At 50.1% G+C, this 19055-nt stretch overlaps 1 protein-coding gene across 4 annotated transcripts in view; it reads right to left on the bottom strand.

Annotated features, from left to right (window-relative positions):
• Nucleotides 1-19055, bottom strand: part of LOC147098642 (PH and SEC7 domain-containing protein 1-like) — a 303222-nt gene that overhangs the window by 106562 nt on the left and 177605 nt on the right. For all 4 annotated transcript variants that reach the window (XM_085970604.1, XM_085970603.1, XM_085970606.1 and 1 more), the window contains 2 exons: nt 13273-13353; nt 5914-6026 (listed from right to left, as the gene is read on the bottom strand). In XM_085970604.1, coding sequence (XP_085826730.1) covers nt 5914-6026; nt 13273-13353 — 194 coding nt within the window. The remainder of the gene's footprint in view (nt 1-5913; nt 6027-13272; nt 13354-19055) is intronic.

The raw sequence follows: 19055 nt of genomic DNA, 5'->3' as shown, positions 1-19055 counted from the left end.
ATTTTACAAACCGTCCGATTATAAATGTCATTGACTACAATGGAAATGAAATTCAGGCGGTTTCGAAAACGGGGGAGCCGATCCTTAATGCCAGTTTCATGCCCAATCAGCAAGATAAAAGCCTACCCACCTAGGAACATAGGAGGAGGCCATTCAGCCCCTCGAGCCTGTTCCGCATGCAATTAGACCGCGGCTGATCTGTATCTTAACTCCATCTACAGGAAACTTTCGATTAACCGCCCCCTAAATAACCGGAACGCTCTATCCACCGGCAAAATTCAGGAGTCGGTTCAGGTAGCTTTTTTTACGTTTAGTTACTTTTTTTACTCCATTTGTTGCTGTGCAAGGGTGTAGCTGAAGCTGTTGCTAAGCTACAGAGACGCTTGCAACTTGTGGCCATTGTTTTGAAGCTGTTGCTACAGGGTTTGTTGCTTTATACGGAGCTCTGAGCTCCGTATCTTTTACTATAGCGTTCGGTTATCCGGCATTGTTGATGAACCGGCACCACGTCGGTCCCGTCCGTGCCGGATACCAGAAAGTTTCCTGTACCAGCTTTGGTCCTGTAGCCCTTAATACCCTTGCCTGACAAAAATCTATAAATACCCCCATGTCAACCTTTACAAATAGGCGGGATGCATGGTTGAAGGAAAGGGGGGAATAAAGGGATATGAGAATAAGGCAAGGTCACGGGATAAGGACTACTACTTGGGTGGAAGTTACATAGAAACATAGAAGGTAGGAGCAGGAGTAGGCCATTCGGCCCCTCGAGCCTGCTCCGCCATTCAATGAGATCATGGCTGATCATCCAAATTCAGTACCCTGTCCCTGCTTTCTCCCCATATCCCTTGATCCCTTTAGCCTTAAGAAATATATCCAACTCTTTTTTGAATATATTTAATGAACTGGCCTCCACCGCCCTCTGTGGCAGAGAATTCCACAGGTTCACCACTCTCTGGGTGAAGAAATTCCTCTTAATTTCAGTCCTAAATGGCTTACCCCTTATCCTTAGACTGTGACCCCTGGTTCTGGACTCCCCGGCCATCATAAACATCCTTCCTGCATCTAGTCTGTCTAGTCCTGTCAGAATTTTTTAAGTTTCAATGAGATCCCCTCTCATTCTTCTAAACTCCAGCGAGTACAAGCCCAGTTGACCCAATCTCTCCTCATACGTCATTCCTGCCATCCCAGGTATCAGCCTGGTGAATCTTCGCTGCACTCCCTCCATGGCCAACACAAGTTGGTCGGGCAGAATGGCCCATTTCCGTGTTGTAATTTCTGTGTAATTCACTGTCCAATGTGTGAAGTACAGGAAACTCTTTGGTATCCGGCATCAACGGGACCGGCGTGTTGCCGGTTGATTAAAAATTCCGGATGACGGAGAGGGTTACCTATCGAAGATATTTTTAACAAACAAAAATAAAAAAATCAAGAAATGTGCAGTATACAGTAATTGGGTACTCACCCACAGAATGTTGTGTTAAATGGATGGTGGAAGATGCATTAAGTACAGTACTGCCAGTTGAGGGTAATCCATAACACAGAAAAATGGCGGATCGGAAGAGACTCCCGGCAGCGCGGGAGAATCCGACTCCTGTTATTGAGGTGTTCCGACTTCCGACAGCGCCAAGAAGCCGAGTAGTGGCAGTTTGGAGAACTACCCCCACTGACTAACTCGGGACACCGCCGGAGACTCAGGCTCCGCAACATTTCCAGTTATTGAGGTGTTGTTTTCGGAGTATGAATTTTGCCGGTTAATAGAGAATTCCGGATAGGTGCCGTTTAAACGAGAGTTTCCTGTAGTTCGAGCTCTTCCGAGTTTGAGTCTGAGCCCAGCTGGTTACAGAGTTTGTGACCCTGTCGAACAATCTGTAGAGCATTAACTGTCCAAGCAAGGGTGAGCACAGAATTCAGCCCTGAAAATTAGGGCGAAAAAAACACTGGAAAAGCCGCAGCACGGTTGGGAGAACGATCCCGAATGTGTAGGAATACAGAATGATGGCTAGGTTCCCATTACACAGGGATTCAGATTGTTTATAAAGAGAGTAACGGACATGTGCACGCAAAAACGAGGCTGAGATCGCATTGAGTAGTTCAGGCAGTTTCCAGTGAGAATAAAGGACGTGTGTGGGAATGGTTCTAGTTAAGAATAAGCTTACCCAGGGGGCGGCACCGCAGACCACAGGACCGAAGCTGGGACAGCTGCAGATTTTCCCTGAGCCTCAAACCGGCCCTCCAGTGTGCAAGATGTGCCCCATCTGCCCATCTGAAATACATTGGCCCAGAAATTCGGGTCGGAGGCTTCCCGCGGGTGTAAGCCTCCGACCTGCACTTACCTAGCGCGCCGGCTGTTGTGCTGTGGGCCCGCGTGGGATTCCGATCCTGGGCCTGCTCCAACTGCCGGCGCGCAGTGCTTGCGTATCCCAGGGGCGCAGTTAGTTCGATGCGTCCACTGGGATCACGTGGGCCATGGAGAGCCAATGGTAGCAGGGAATGCTTCATTTATAAGTTTGACAGGAAGAGCTGTCAAACCTATAAATACCAAAAGCCCCAAAACATCACTAAATCTTCAAATATTTTTTTTTTTAAATCACATTTTTAAAATAAACCATAAATTACATGAAATAACTATTTTAAACAATAATTTAAATTTTTGAAAAATGTTTTATTTTCTAACGGGGCTAAAAATAAACTTACCTTTCTTTAAAGTATTAAAAAATAATAAACCTGTGGAAAAAATGTTTTAATTTTAATTAATTCACCACTTACCTTGTAAAAAGCAGGCCTTGCGACTGCTTTTTATATGTCTAACTTCTGGAGACTTACCTTCCCGGGAAAACCGGCAAAAAAACGTAAGTTCGATGCGCACGCGCTGCCTCTCCCGCGCACGCGTTCCACCTCTGAACCCCTTCTTTCAGGGGAACAGAAGTGCCGGTTTCCCGCGCATGCGCAGTGCATGCAGGAAACTGGCACTTCCATTGGGCCTACGGGTGAGTACCCAGCGCGCACTCACCCATGGAGACCCGAATTTCTGGGCCAATATAAAGCTGTCCACTCGCCGATAGCTGAACTGGGAATCTCACTCAGAGCGGCTGTGAGGGAAGGTTGGTGCGGGGAGTGGAGACATTCACACTGGCGCTGTAGGAGGTGCTTCTCAGAGATTGTCAATGACTCGGGTCGCCAACTCTAGTTGGGCGTATTCCTGGAGATTTCATCACGTGACCTTCTCCCCCCGCCTCCAACCTCCCCGCCCCCAGTCAAACAGCCTTTTCTTCCCCCTCCCCCCCACTCCACCCATCTCCAATATTTTTATACCTAATAAGCAAAAATGACCAAAGAAAATGCCCCTGTGATTTTTCCCCCGGGATTACTCGCGGCAGTGTCCATCTTTAATTCCTGGAGACTCCGGGACTATCCTGGAAAGTTGGCAACCCATTGAATCAGGCACGTTTTTAGCCAGATTAAACCATTTTTATGTCGCTGCTTGTTTTGCTTGGATTGCGGGGAGAGCGGTGTTCATTAATCGGCTCCCTTACGTTTACGCCGCTAAATCCAGATCTTTTAATTCGACGACAGAATTCTGGTTTAACATTTTTGTGGATTAACAGATTCTGTGGTCAGGTTAACAGAGGCAGGTTTAACGGAATAAACAACAATAACCTGCATTCACATTGCGCATTTAACCTAGTAAAAAATGTCCCAAGGCGCTTCACAGGAGCGTTATCAAACAAACCTTTGACACCACATGAGGTGATATTAGGACAGGTGACCAAAAGCTTGGTCAAAGAGGTAGGTTTTAATGAGCGTTAATTCCAGAGATGAGGGGGTTGACTTATGAAGAAAGGTTGAGCAGGTTGGGCCTATACTCATTGGAGTTTAGAAGAATGAGAGGTGATCTTATTGAAACATATAAGATACTGAGGGGGCTCGACAAGGTAGATGCAGAGAGGATGTTTCCCCTCGTGGGGAAATCTAGAACTCGGGGGCATAGTTTCAGAATAAAGGGTCGCCCTTTTAGAACTGAGATGAGGAGGAATTTCTTCTCTCAGAGGGTCGTAAATCTGTGGAATTCTGAGAGTCGTGGAGGCTGGGTCATTAAATACATTTAAGGTGGAGATAGGCAGATTTTTGCAAGATAAGGGAGTGAAGGGTTATGGGGAGCGGGCAGGGAAGTGGCTTTGAGCCCAAGATCAGCCATGATCTTATTGAATGGCGGAGCAGGTTCGAGGGACCAAGTGGCCTCTTCCTGCTCCTATTGCTTATGTTCTTATGTTAAGGGAAGAGAGCAAGGTGGAGAAGTTTAGGGAGGGAATTCCAGAGTTATGGGCCTAGGCAGCTGAAGATGCAGCCGCCAATGGTGGAGTGATTAAAATCGGGAGATGCACAAGAGGCCAGAATTGGAGGAGCACAGAGATCCCGGAGGGTTTTAGCGCTGGAGTGGTCACAGAGATAGGGGGGGGGGGCGCGAGGCCGTGGAGGGATTTGAAAACAAGGGTGGGAAATTATAAAATCAAGGCGTTGCCGTTTGCGGACCGCGAGCCAATGTAGCTCAGCGAGCGCAGTGGGTGATGAGTGAACAGGACTTGGCGCGAGTTTGGACACGGGCAGCAGAGTCTTAGCTGAGCGCAAACTGACAGAGGGTGCAGGGTGGGAGGTCAGCCAGGAGAAACACAGGGGGTGGGGTGGGGGGCAGCTCACAGACAGCCCATCCCGCAATCTGAACTAAACACAAAAAGCGCATTTACTCGACTTCCGTTTTATGCCAGGGCTGAGTGTCTGTGGCAGACCTTGACCCTCCGATACAAAAAGTGTTCAGCTCCATAGACTCAATGACACTCCGACAAATATTCCACCCAGAAAGTCACAGCCAGGGTTATATTCTTAAGCTCGTTCTGAAAACCTCAATTCCCCTTTATCTATTCACACACACACAGAAACCCCACAGTGCAGATAGAGGCCACCGTTACATCTTCTGTTGTAAATCAGAGAAACCTTTCATTTGTGATGGGGGGAAAAATTCAGTATCGTCCATTTTGGGGCGCTAATATCGGCCGGGTGCAAAGTTTAGCGCCCGGCGCTAATTATCGCCTCCAACTGCAAAACTTGCCTCTATCGCCCCTGGAGGTGATTTGAGCGCTAAATCAGGCGCCACACCTCTCTTAAGGCGCAAACGTCAGGGAGCGAGGCGCTACCTCAGAACGCTACCGAAGCTCAGGTGATGTCCGTTACCATGGAAGCCAGACAGACTGGCGCCGTCAAGTTCTTAAAGGGGAGGGGCCATCTTGCTGGCCAGCCACTCCCTGCTCATTGCAGCCTTGAATCTCGGCCTGGAGAGACCTCGAAAGCAATTGTGTTGGAAGTACTAATGGATAGGCCCAGGAAGAGAGCTCAACGCTTAGGAACCTCAAAAGTGGTGCTGAGGGCCAAAATTCCTTAGGACAGCGTTAAAACCAAAAATTTTGCCAACAAGAAAAGGCAGGAAGCGCCCGCCATTAAATAGCGCTCCCCCAGCCCCTTCCCGACTTGAAAACGTTCCCCTCTACCTGTCGATCCTAGCGGCAGGCGCTAAGGCCGGCGACGTGACTCAATATCCGGTCCGGGGCACTACCGGGGCATTGCACGATTGACTGACGTTACGATCTGCGGGCGCAGGAGATCGTGCCGGTAGTGTTTAGCGCTGCCGCAAAACGACTGGTCAATTTCGTGAGTGGCACTAAAATCGCCGCGCTCGGGCGCTAAGTTCCTAGCGCCCTGTTAGCGCCTCCTGGAGGTGCTAACTGGAGGCGCTAACCAACCGAATCTTTCCCCCGCGTGTTCAAAGCTCAACGGATACATTTGCACGGGATTTTAAACAAGTGAAGAAGAATACATCCCTCAGCACAGGAGCATACTGCTACTTTGGGGATGTCCACCTACCCTCTGCGGAGATGGTGTCAGGATTGCACTGGTGATATCGGTGCGAAAAGTGGATCAGCACCCGCTCCCTCTCCTGCGTCTCCCCCATAAGTGCAAACTCCTTCAGGAAGGCCCTGCAAAGGGACAATTGAAAAAGAAAGAAAGACTTGCATTTATATAGCACCTTTCACGACCACCGGACATCCCAAAGCGCTTTACAGCTAATGAAGTATTTGTGAAGTGGAGTCAATGTTGTAATGTGGGAAACATGGTAGCCAATTTGCGCACAGCAAGCTCCCACAAACAGCAATGTGATACTGACCAGCTAATCTGTTTTAGTGATGTTGGTTGAGGGATAAATATTGGCCAGGACACCGGGGATAACTCCCCCTGCTCTTCTTCGAAATAGTGCCATGGGATCTTTTACGTCCACCTGAGAAAGCAGACGGGGCCTCGATTTAACGTCTCATCTGAAAGACGGCACCTCCGACAGTGCAGCGCTCCCTCAGCACTGCACTGGAGTGTCAGCCTAGCTTTGATGTGCTCAAGTCCCTGGGGTGGGATTTGAATCCACAACCTTCTGGCTCAGGGGCGAGTGCGCTACCAACTGAAATCGAGACCATCGCTTAGTCCAACACGCATCAAAGCCGCTGTGGAGGCCAAGTCATTGAATATATTTAAGAAGGATATAGATAGATTTCTAGATGCAAAAGGTGTCAATGGGTATGGGGAGAGAGCAGGAATATGGTACAGGGAACTCTTTGGTATCCGGCACTGACAGGACCGGCGTGTTGCCGGTTGATTAAAAATTCCGGATGACGGAGAGGGTTATCTACCGAGGCTATTTTTAACAAACAAAAATTTAAAAATCAAGAAATGTGCAGTATACAGTAATTGGACTTCCGACAGTGCCAAGAAGCGGAGTAGTGGCAGGTTGGAGAACTACCCCTACTGACTAACTCGGCCACCACGGGAGACTCGGACTCGGCAACATTTCCGGTTATTGAGGTGTTGTTTTGTAGGGTTCGAAAATCCACAACCACGTTTTACCAAAAATTGGATTGCCCTATACAGTTTAAAACCAACATTTTCGGCCAAGGCAGAGGTCCCGACAAGCAGGCTGGGATATGCCTGGGACATCCGAATACAGGGGACTGTGGCTCAGAGGCGAGCCATAGATGTCGGCCAATCGAAGCAGAGTGCATTCTCAAAGGCCAATCAGGGGACTGAGTCAGACCTGAAGCGAGGAAACCCCCGGCCAATGGGGACCACCCGGTCCAGGTTTGAATATGTGACTCACCCCTGATCGGGCTATGAATACAAGCCATCATCACCTTAATCAACTCGGACTAGGGACAATAGTCTTGGGATCACTACAGTTAAGAGGTGGCCCAAACTAATCAAGTCCCAGGACTGACACAATGGGGCAGCAGACTTGGAGGAGCCGATGTGCACTCAAAACAATACCCCTGTCCTCACACCTACCTGTATAAATATGGAACACAAGAAGGACCAACGCTGAGAGAGAACTATTACCAGAAGAACGAACAGGAGAGCGAGTTAAGACGCTGAGGGAAAAGACAAGCCCGGGAGGGACGAGCTGGGGCGAACTAACATCTAAAGAACTCCAACCGCGCTAAGGAGAAGATCCACCATCAGGCCCCAGGCTCAATCGGTATACTGAAGGTTTACTCCGCTACCAGACGGCGCAACATCGCCGCAAGAAGCCGTACCGTATACCGACTCCCATTCCGGGGACCTCGACAAGAAGACACCAACGACCGAAGTGGCTGTGGAAGACGGCATTCACTCCAGTCATTTCGGGAACCTTTTCCATCAAGCACAAACCAACCAACGACAACCGACCGAAAGCGCAATCAACAAAACCAAACTTCGAGAAAACCCGACCAGACGCAGCAAGGTCCTCTCCGAGGTTCGGGGTACGGCAAACCCTAAGGCACAGGTCGAATTCCGACGACGACAGCGACAACAACAACCCAACAACCGCACTCAAAATTCTATCTGTCAAGGGAGGAGGCTGTGAGTATAACCCAAGGGCCTGCAACTGTCAGTCTAGTTTAGGTAGGAAAGTGGGTTGGTGGGATTGGACTTGGTAAAGATAAAACGGTGTAAACATTCTCGTTGTGTCCGTTCGCTCTCATATTTTATTTATAGTTATAAATGTGTGTGTGTGTTTATTACGTTTGTGGTAGAACTTACCTTGGCAAATAAAATTGGTTGTCACCTGTTCTTTTTCCAAGGACTACTTGTCTCCGAGTGTCTATTTAAAGTGCATCGTTCTCCACCCAAATTCTGGAGTTAGAACCAGATAGGGGCATTAGGGCGCTTCGAACCCGCCAAACAAGGGAACAGCAGACTAGGGAAAAGAGAGAGGACTCCAGGAGCACTTGGGCTCAGGAGTACCCCACAGATTAGGTATAAACTGTGCGGGTCGCCACCGTATTTTAGTCCTCCTCTATAAGCTGTTGTTCTCTATCTCCTTAGAGGGTGTTTAGTGACACCCGACCTGCAGGCTAACATAAGCTGCAAGGGTATAAAGGAGACCGAGGCCCAATACATCAACAGGCACTAAAGACCCCTGCAATTGGGCAGAGCAGAGCCCCATCCCCCTACAGTTTTCAGAGTATGAATTTAGCCGGTTAATAGAGAATTAGAGGTTAATAGATATTTAGGTGCCGTTTAAACAAGAGTTCCCTGTATTGAGATAAAGGATCAGCCATGATCATGTTGAATGGCGGAGCAGGTTCGAAGGGCCGAATGGCCACCTCCTGTTCCTATTTTTCTATGCCTTTTCTAAGGCCCAGTTTTGGCACAACCCATTGGGAGGGCGGCACATGACACGGCAAAGATGCAACGACTGAGTTGTAGAAGATGAGTTGACCCCCCTCCCCCAAATCTTTTTTGCAAAGGGTTATGCCCCCACTCTCCCTAAATGCTCCAAGTCCTAGAATTAAGCAGATGTCCTTCCCTCACCTTGACTTGTTCTACAAGGTGGCCTCTCCATGCAGAACGTTGTCTCATAAGCTTGCTTGCAATTGGAGAAATAAGACGTTAGGAGGGATTGTGTTGGACCTTAGTGGATAATTATTCAAAATAATCACTTCTATTAATTTTTTATTTTTATTTTGCTCTGGAGTTGCGGGTGACACTGGCAAGGATGCTTTAGTTGCCCATCCCGAGCTGCCCTGAGAAGGTGGTGGTGTGCGTTGGGCCGATACTCATTGGAGTTTAGAAGAATGAGAGGTGATCTTATTGAAACATATAAGATACTGAGGGGGCTCGACAAGGTAGATGCAGAGAGGATGTTTCCCCTCGTGGGGAAATCTAGAACTCGGGGGCACAGTTTCAGAATAGAGGGTCGCCCATTTAAAACGGAGATGAGGAGGAATTTCTTCTCTCAGAGGGTCGTAAATCCGTGGAATTCTCTTCCCCAGAGAGCTGTGGAGGCTGGGTCATTGAATATATTTAAGGTGGAGATAGACAGATTTTTGACCGATAAGGGAGTCGAGGGTTATGGGGAGCGGGCAGGGAAGTGGAGTTGAGGCCAAGATCAGATCAGCCCTGATCTTATTGAATGGCGGAGCAGGCTCGAGGGGCCCAATGGCCGACTCCTGCTCCTATTTCTTATGTTTTTATGTTTTTTCCGCACTGCAGCCCTTGTGGTGACGGCGCTCCCACGATGGGGGGGGGTTCCAGGATTTCGACCCAGCGACGACGATATATGTCCAAGAAAGGATAGTGTGACTTGGGGTCGCCAACCCTCCAGGTTTGCCCTGGAGCCTCCAGGGATTGAAGACTGATCTCCTGGATGCAGCTGCGAGCAAAAAACCCAGGGGGAAAAAAAATCACAGGGGCGCTAAAAAAAAATGGTGTGCTTTTTTGTTCTCCAGTTTCCGTTTATTAATTATAAAAATGCTGGAGCTGCAGGGGGGGGACAAAAGGCTGTTTGAGCGGGCGCGGCCATTGGAGACGACACCTCCAGGAAGACCCCCAACCAAAGTTGGCAACCGTGGTGTGACTCAGAGAGAAACTGCACGTGATGGTGTTGCCATGACATAGCTGCTCTCGTCCTCACTGGTAGAGGACCGTGGGACAGGGAGCTGCCGTCAAAGTAACAGGGGGCCTCGGGAATATGTCAGTATTTGCAGGGGTCTCTGGAAATGTACCAATATTTAAAGGGGTCCCTCAGTGTGTTGGTATTTGTACGGGAGGGAGGGGTGGGGGGGGCAATGGGGAGTGGAGGAGGGGGCAAGTCAATACTTTAAAAGGGGTCCCTATACAGAAAACCGTTTAATTAAAGGACAGCCTTTCATCCAAGGGACGGCGCCTCCCACCATGTAGCATTCCCTCGGTACTGCACTGAAGGGGGCGATTTTGTCAATGGGGGCGCGTTGGAGGCGGGACTGCTGCTTGTCGGGTTTTAGCCCCGCCTCCATCGACCTGTGGCCAACCCACGCTATTTTCCCTTGATTGACCTTGTTAAGCCCGCCCAGCGGGCTCAGCAGGCCAATTAAGGGGAAGCCGGTTACAAAGAACGTCAACGTATGATGTTTCATCTGTCAAAGATTTTTGACAGATGATTTGTCATCATTTGACAGCTCTGTGAAGTTGTCAAACACTGACATTCTCTGTAGTTTGATGAGTCCTTGTATTCAAGGCTCATCAAACCTCTTTCTTTAGCAGAAATTAGATGGTTGTTGCATCGGGGAATGCAGCAGCCATCTGTCATCTCTGCCAGTGAGATGCGAGACTCTCCGCATCCCCACCGATTGAAGCCTGCAGGAAGAAACAAAGGTGAGTAAACATTTTCTATCACTTTCCACTCACCTCACATACTCACCTCTCCACACTTGCACCCATCACTCACCTCCACAGTGCACTTTTGGACCCTCCGACCCCCGCAGACCCACTACTCGCCTCGGTGACCCTGGTGGAAAAATGGGGATAATCCTCTTAAACTGCCCGTTAACTACCTGTTAACAGGCAGTTAAGTACACCCGCCCCCAGATTCTGCCATTTTCCCGGGAGTCCTGCCTCCAAACCCGCCTCCCCAGGGCTGGCAAGACCGCGCCCCCTAGTCTCAGCTTAGATTGTGCGCTCAGATCCTGGAGTAGGGTTTGAACCCATAGCGCTCTGACTCAGAGGCGAGTGCTCCACAAACTGAGCCAAGCTGACCCTCGGGTCCCGGGACTTTCTCGATGGCCAAACCACAGTACTGTGGCAGAGCCACCAAGGGTCTCAGAACAATTAGTAATAATCCCTTTAACTACAGTATAGTGCAACCGCGGACTGCACCTTTAAACTGCCTGTTAACTGTACTGTATGGTGTTTTCCTGCACTCCACGTGATGACGTCATGACGCTGCTCACGTGACCACCAGTGGCGCGAAGAACGTCATGACGTCAGCTTCCAGAACCTTCCAGTAGTCGTCGAGTGCCCAGCAAGCTGTATAGACCTGTATACCGTTTCTCCTGTAGTTTCCCTGCTAACTTCGTTGTTCATTAAAACCTGTTGATTTGATTCATCGAGTCGAATACTTTATTCAGCTAGGAACCTCCGTTCCTACAGTACGATTCTTTCATTGACCTCCTCAATTGTTGGCCCGGATGTTACGCCTGCAGCTGAAGGAACCGCAGGGAATCCACCCACCAGGCACGTCACCAGCCTCCTGGTACAACGTTGTGACGGTGGGGCTGCAGATTTACTCCAATCCCTGCCTCTATCCTTCTCTGCGCTCTGGCCACTGGGAATGTTCTCCTTAGAGCAGAGAAGGTTTGGAGGAGATTTAATAGAGGTCCCCAAATTCTGAAAGGGTTTCGATAGAGTAAATAAGGAGAAACTGTTCCTGTTGCTGCTGAACGGTTCTCTAGATTGGCAGCTGTTATCCTGTGCTCCCTGGGGAACGGCCAGGTTATCTGAAAATCAAATCAGCAGGAAATAACTGGCTTTCTTTCCCTTCTAATATCTCTTTCTTCAAGAGTGTTCATTTGCAATCACAACGTAAAAACCCATCTGGTTCTCTCATGACCTTTAGGGAAAGAAACCCACCGTCCTTACCCGGTCTTTTAAAAAAAAATTGTTTATGGGATGTGGGCATCGCTGGCAATGCCAGCATTTATTGCCCATCCCTAATTGCCCTTGAGAAGGTGGTGGTGAGCCGTCTTCTTGAACCGCTGCAGTCCGTGTGGTGAAGGTGCTCCCACAGTGCTGTTAGGGAGGGAGTTCCAGGATTTTGACCCAGCGACGATGAAGGATCGGCCGATATATTTCTAAGTCAGGATGGTGTGTGACTTGGAGAGGAACTTGGAGGTGGTGGTGTTCCCATGTGTCTGCTGCCCTTGTCCTTCTAGGTGGAAGAGGTCGCAGGTTTGGGAGGTGCTGCCGAAGAAGCCTTGGCGAGTTGCTGCAGTACATCTTGTAGATGGTACACACTGCAGCCACGGTGCGCCGGTGGTGGAAGGAGTGAAAGTTTAAGGTGGTGGATGGGGTGCCAATCAAGCGGGCTGCTTTGTCCTGGATCGTGTCGAGCTTCTTGAGTGTTGTTGGAGCTGCACTGGAGCCAGGCAAATGGAGAATATTCCATCACACTCCTTACTTGTGCCTTGTAGATGGTAGAAAGGCTTTGGGGAGTCAGGAGGTGAGACACTCGCCGCAGAATACCCAGCCTCTGACCTGCTCTTGTTGCCACAGTATTTATGTGGCTGGTCCAGTTAAGTTTCTGGTCAATGGTGACCCCCCAGGACGTTGATGGTGGGGGATTCGGCGATGGTAATACCGTTGAATGTCAAGGGGAGGTGGTTAGACCCTCACTTGTTGGAGATGGTCATTGCCTGGCACTTCTGTGGCGCGAATGTTACCTGCCACTTATCAGCCCAAGCCTGAATGTCGTCCAAGTCTTGTTCTGTCCTATATGTGACCCACAGCAATGTGGTTGACTCTTAACTGCCCTCTGAAATGGCCCAGCAAGCCACTCAGTTGTATAAGGCAGCTCACCACCACCTTCTCCAGGGCAATTAGGGACGGGCAATAAATGCTGGCCTTGCCAGCGACGCCCACATCCCGTGAATGAATTTTTTAAAAATGTCAGCTTTTTAAACAAAATACGGGCATTTTGGACTTCATGGCCTGGAAGTTATCTCGGAATTCACCAGTTTTAATAAATAATAGATATAAAAGTTTAGAGATTCATTCATCGCACTCAGGGCGTCCCAAAGCGCTTTACAGTCAATTAAGTATTATTTGAAGTGTAGTCACTATTGTAATGTAGGTAAATGTTGTAATTTAGTAAAAACATTTAAAATGGCGCAGTGGAGCAAAGACGTGCGACAAAAAATGAGTTCACTGGTTTTCGTTTCTTACCTCAGTGCTTGATCCAGACTCATTCCCGTGAAGTCAAAAAATCTCAGGTACTCCTCGGCCACCATCTTACTGAAGTCATTACTGAAACAAGAAGATGAAGAGAGTAAAGAAGGAGGAAGAGAACGAGAGGCAGACAGAATAAGCCAGAGAGAGAGAGAGAGAAAGAAGAAAGAATGAGATCTGGGGTTTAAAAAACAGAGTAACAGACAGGAATGTATGTGAGAGAGAGAGAGAGAGAGACAAGGAGAGAAATGAAGGGCACAGTCAGATTGAGGGCCAGGGAGAATCACAGAGACAGAGAGAGTGTATAAAACATTCGCAAATAGGAATGAGAGACCAACAGAAGAAAGAGAAAGGAATAGAAAGAGAGGAAAGGATCCAGTAGAGGAGAAAAGAAAAGCAGAGAGAAAAACAGAGCATGGAATATATAGACAATGGGACTAAAATGAGAGGAGAAAGTATAAAAGGCAAGAGAAAATAATAAATAGAAATAAAACAACTGATACGGAATTTCACATAATACATAATAAAGAAGATTAGAAGGATGGAAAGGAAATAAGAGATGGCGAGAACACAGGAGAAAAGATGGCGGAAAGGAAGAAGAAAGAGGAAAAGAAGGCGGAGAGAGGAAAGGAGGAAGAACAGAGAGAGGAAAGGAGGAAGAACAGAGAGAGGAAAGTGTGGTGTATGTAACCGTTCCACCTTTAAGAGAACTATTTTAAGAGATGCACTACTTTATCTTGGCTGCAGTATACTGTAATACCGGTGGTGACCACACCGGTATATAAGTGCTGTGTAATGATTTATTGGGCAGTTCAGCCTGACCTCCGACTAGTAAAGACCTGTTGAATTTACTCTTGTGGTCCGTGTGCAGTGATTCTTATTAACAATAACTAGAACACACAGACTTAACAGTGGCGACGATGACGATCTTACCCTGCGGCAGAGATATATCCAAGGCAGTTTAACGGGCGTCGAGAAGAGGCATCCGCCTTCATCATCCTGCTGAGAAAAGACTCGGGTCTGAAGAGCAAGGAAGAATCCTGACACGAAGCCTTCCATCAGCAACAGGCAGTGATCATCCCTTCTATCATGGTGGTGGGTAAGCCGATCAGCGACGAGCAGCAAGTCGGCCACGTTGGCTGTGAAGTAGGGGAGGGAAAAACGGAGGATATAAGGGCGGAGAACTCGACCACGGCCGGGGAAAAGAGCCGGACAGAAGTCGGGGCCAGAGGCGCTGAGACTGGGGCAGCGTAAGGCACGGGAGCCGTGGTGAATGCAAACGCAGCCGGTGTAAAAGACCGGGCTGCAAGCGGGCTGGGAGACGCAACAGCGTCGAGAGAGAGCTCGACAGCGGCCGGGGAAAAAGGCCGGGCAGCTACTGAGGCCGCGAGGCGCGGGATAAAAAAAATTTAAAACGCGGAGAACTCAGCCGCAGCCGGGGGAAAGGGCCGGACTGCAAGAGGGGCTGGGAGGCACGATTTGAGAACCGCTGGGGAGGGCGAACGCAGCAATACGGCAATCGCCATTACAGCCAGCGGGGGAGAAAGGCAAACGCGGGAAGCCGCCATTTTCGTAGGCGGGGGAAGAAGACAAGCGCGGGAAACCGCCATTTTGAAGAAAAAAAAATAAAAGAAAAATGTCTTTTTGTTTCTCAAGAAGATTGCGAGGATGCCTAAGCGTGGTAACATCAACAATTTTGATCCCATCCTCGTCGCCACTGTTAAGTCTGTGTGTTCTAGTTATTGTTAATAAGAATCACTGCACACAGACCACAAGAGTAAATTCAACAGGTCTTTACTAGTCGGAGGTCAGGCTGAACTGCCCAATAAATCATTACACAGCACTTATATACCGGTGTGGTCACCACCGGTATTACAGTATACAGCAGCCAAGATAAAGTAGTGCATCTCTTAAAATAGTTCTCTTAAAGGTGGAACGGTTACATACACCACAGAAAGGAGGAAGAACAGAGAGAGGAAAGGAGGAAGAACAGAGAGAGGAAAGGAGGAAGAACAGAGAGAGGAAAGGAGGAAGAGAGCTGAAAGGAGAGAGGAAAAGAAGAAAGAAAGTGTGGTAAACCACTGTATTGTATATTGCCACCTCTGGGTGGCGCTGTGTATGGAGGCATGCCTCAGCTGACTCCACCCACCACTGTGTGGGTTTCGTTCAGACTTGTTCAGTCACTCACGAAGAAGCATGGTCTCTTCTTAGCTAATAAAAGCCTTATTCATCTCTTCTTTCGACTCATCATCTCTTCTTCGACTCATCACCTTTTATGAAGTAATTGATAAGCGTATCAATTTTATTAGCTAAAAGTTAAATGGCGACACCTGAGGAGCAACAACAGCAACGGATACAGCAGACATTGCTGAGAGCCCTCAGACCACCACGCCTGGACCTCGACCCTCAAGATGTGGGTGCATCAGCCAAGTTTGAACACTGGCTGAGCTGCTTTGAATCCTTCCTCGCAATCTCACAGGTTACAGAGGAGGATCACAAACTGAAAATTTTGACCGCCCAGGTGAGCCATCAAGTATATATGCTAATCCGGGACTCTAATACGTACGTGGCGGCCCTCGAGCTACTAAAAGGGCAATATACGCGCCCAGTGAACACAATTTACGCCCGACACCTCTTGGGATCCCGCAGGCAGCAACCGGGAGAATCGGTAGGGGCATTTGCACGGGCGCTACTGGCACTCTGCAGAGACTGCGATTGTAAAGCGGTAACGGCTGTGGAGCACGCGCAGGGACTCGCCTGTGATGCCTTCGTCAGGGGCCTCCAGTCAGACCACACCCGGCAGAGACTGCTAGAAAGCAAGGAACCCGACCTGAAGACGGCCATTGCCCTTGCGCTCTCGTTAGAGGAGGCCCACCGAAACCTCGAGGCATACCCCCGTAACGGCGCCGAGACATGGCAATCGAAACCGTGGGACACGGGACCGCCGCCCCCGGCACCAACCGCTGCAGCGACCCAACCGAGACAGCAGCCTCCGGTAAGAACTGCTTCGATGCCCAGTAACCAGGCCCAAAAATGCTATTTCTGTGGCCAGTTAAAACATCCCAGAGCGCACTGCCCAGCTAAGACAGCTACCTGCTCGGGCTGCGGGAAGAAAGGCCATTACGCTAACGCCTGCAAGGGGAAGCCAGCCAGCAGCGCAGCGTGCGGGCCGTGGGAGCAGCCATCTTATCCGCCATTTTGTGTACCCCCGGCCGCATGGCATCCGCCGCCATCGTATCCAACGCACTCAACCGCCATTTCGTCACCGGAACCGACCACCGTCTCGGCGGATGACGATAGTGACTCACTAAGCCACATACTGGCCTCCGTGACGCTGGATCAAGGCCACCCTCACCATCTATCCAGCTCCATGATGGATATCGCGGTAAACGGCCGCGCCACCAGTTGCCTGATCGACAGCGGGAGCACAGAGAGTTTCGTCCACCCCGACACGGTACGTAGCCACTCCCTCACGATTCTGCCAACGCACCATCGCATTTCTATGGCGTCCAAGTCCCAGTCAATGGACATCAGCGGCTACTGTGTGGTGACCCTGTCAGTAGGGGGCACTGAATATCAAAAATTTAAACTGCTAGTCCTGCCCCGTCTTTGCGCTGCCGTCCTGCTAGGGTTGGATTTTCAGTGCCACCTTAAGAGTGTCACACTAGCATACGGTGGACCCCTCCCCCCACTCACAGTCTGCAACCAACAACTTTTAAATCGCCCGCTGCAAACCACCTGCAGCCTTTCCACATTAAAAGTCCCCCCCCCTCCCCTGTTCGCTAACCTCACCCGCGACTGTAAACCCATCGCTACCAAAAGCAGGCGGTACAGTGCCGGGGACAGAGCTTTTATCAGCTCTGAGGTGGAGCGGCTCTTGAAGGAGGGCATTATCGAAGGTAGCACTAGCCCCTGGCGAGCCCAGGTTGTAGTCGTTAAAACCACTGCAAAACGCCGCATGGTAATCGACTACAGCCAAACCATAAACCGGTACACCCAGCTGGACGCGTACCCCCTCCCTCGCATATCTGATATGGTCAATCAGATTGCGCAATACAAAGTATTCTCCACCATCGACCTTAAGTCAGCGTACCACCAGCTGCCCATCCGCCATGAGGACCGCCAGTATACTGCCTTCGAGGCAAACGGCCGCCTCTACCACTTCCTTAGGGTCCCCTTCGGCGTCACCAACGGGGTTTCGGTCTTCCAAAGGGAGATGGACCGAATGGTTGACCAGAACGCGCTGCGGGCAACCTTCCCCTATTTGGATAACGTCACCATCTGCGGCCACGACCAGCAGGACCACGACGTTAATCTAGCAAATTTCCTCCGTACGGCCCAACGGCTGAACCTAACGTACAATAAGGAAAAATGTATGTTTCACACCAAGCGCCTGGCCATCCTCGGCTGCGTGGTGGAGAACGGAGTCATCGGGCCCGACCCCGACAGAATGCGCCCCCTAATGGAGCTACCCCTTCCCCACTGCCAAAAAGCACTGAAGAGATGCCTGGGGTTTTTCTCCTACTACGCCCAGTGGGTGCCCCTCTATGCAGACAAAGCCAGGCCCCTCATCAAAGCCACCTCCTTCCCCCTGACACCAGAGGCGTGTGCAGCCTTCACTCTTATCAAGAACGATATCGCGAAGGCCGCAATGCACGCGGTGGATGAGTCCATCCCCTTCCAAGTGGAGAGCGATGCCTCCGACTTCGCCCTAGCCGCGACCCTTAACCAGGCGGGCAGACCCGTGGCCTTTTTCTCAAGGACCCTCCAGGGCCCCGAGACGAGACACTCCTCCGTCGAAAAGGAGGCCCAGGCTATTGTAGAAGCGGTGCGTCACTGGAGGCATTACCTGGCCGGGAAACGATTTACCCTGCTCACTGACCAGCGTTCAGTAGCTTTTATGTTTAATAATAAGCAGAGGGGTAAAATCAAGAACGACAAGATCTTGAGGTGGAGAATCGAACTCTCCACCTACAATTATGATATCTTGTATCGGCCAGGGAAACTCAATGAGCCCCCAGATGCCCTATCACGTGGTACATGCGCCAACGCGCAGAGTGATAGGCTGCAGTCCCTCCACAATGACCTCTGCCACCCGGGGGTCACCAGGTTTTTCCATTTTATCAAATCCCGTAACCTGCCCTACTCCATCGAGGAGGTCAGGACCATGACCAAGAGCTGCCAAATCTGCGCCGAGTGCAAACCGCACTTCTATAGGCCGGACAGAGCAAGCCTGATCAAGGCCACCCGCCCCTTCGAACGCCTGAGCGTCGATTTTAAAGGGCCCCTCCCCTCCGCTGACCGCAATGTGTACTTCCTCAACATAGTTGATGAGTACTCCCGTTTCCCCTTTGCCATCCCTTGCCCAGACATGACCAGTACCACGGTCATCAAGTGTCTGAATGACATCTTCGCTCTGTTCGGGTTCCCCAGCTATATACATAGCGACAGGGGCTCATCGTTCATGAGCGACGAACTTCGGCAGTACCTGCTAACAAGAGGTATCGCCACGAGCAGGACCACCAGTTACAACCCCCGGGGGAACGGCCAGGTGGAAAGGGAGAACGCGACGGTTTGGAAGGCAGTCCTCTTAGCACTAAAATCTAAGGGCCTTCCGACCTCCCGCTGGCAGGAGGTCCTCCCTGCAGCGCTTCACTCCATTCGGTCACTGCTTTGTACTGCCACTAATGCGACCCCTCATGAGAAAATGTTCGTTTTCCCCCGGAAGTCTACATCGGGAACCTCGCTACCGGCATGGTTGACTTCTCCTGGGCCCGTCC

The sequence above is a fragment of the Somniosus microcephalus genome, chromosome 29 (genome assembly GCF_052327205.1).
Source record: "Somniosus microcephalus isolate GS21.2 chromosome 29, FLI_Smic_1.0, whole genome shotgun sequence".
NCBI classification, from domain to species: domain Eukaryota; kingdom Metazoa; phylum Chordata; class Chondrichthyes; order Squaliformes; family Somniosidae; genus Somniosus; species Somniosus microcephalus.
This window is presented reverse-complemented; position numbering and strand designations above follow the sequence as displayed.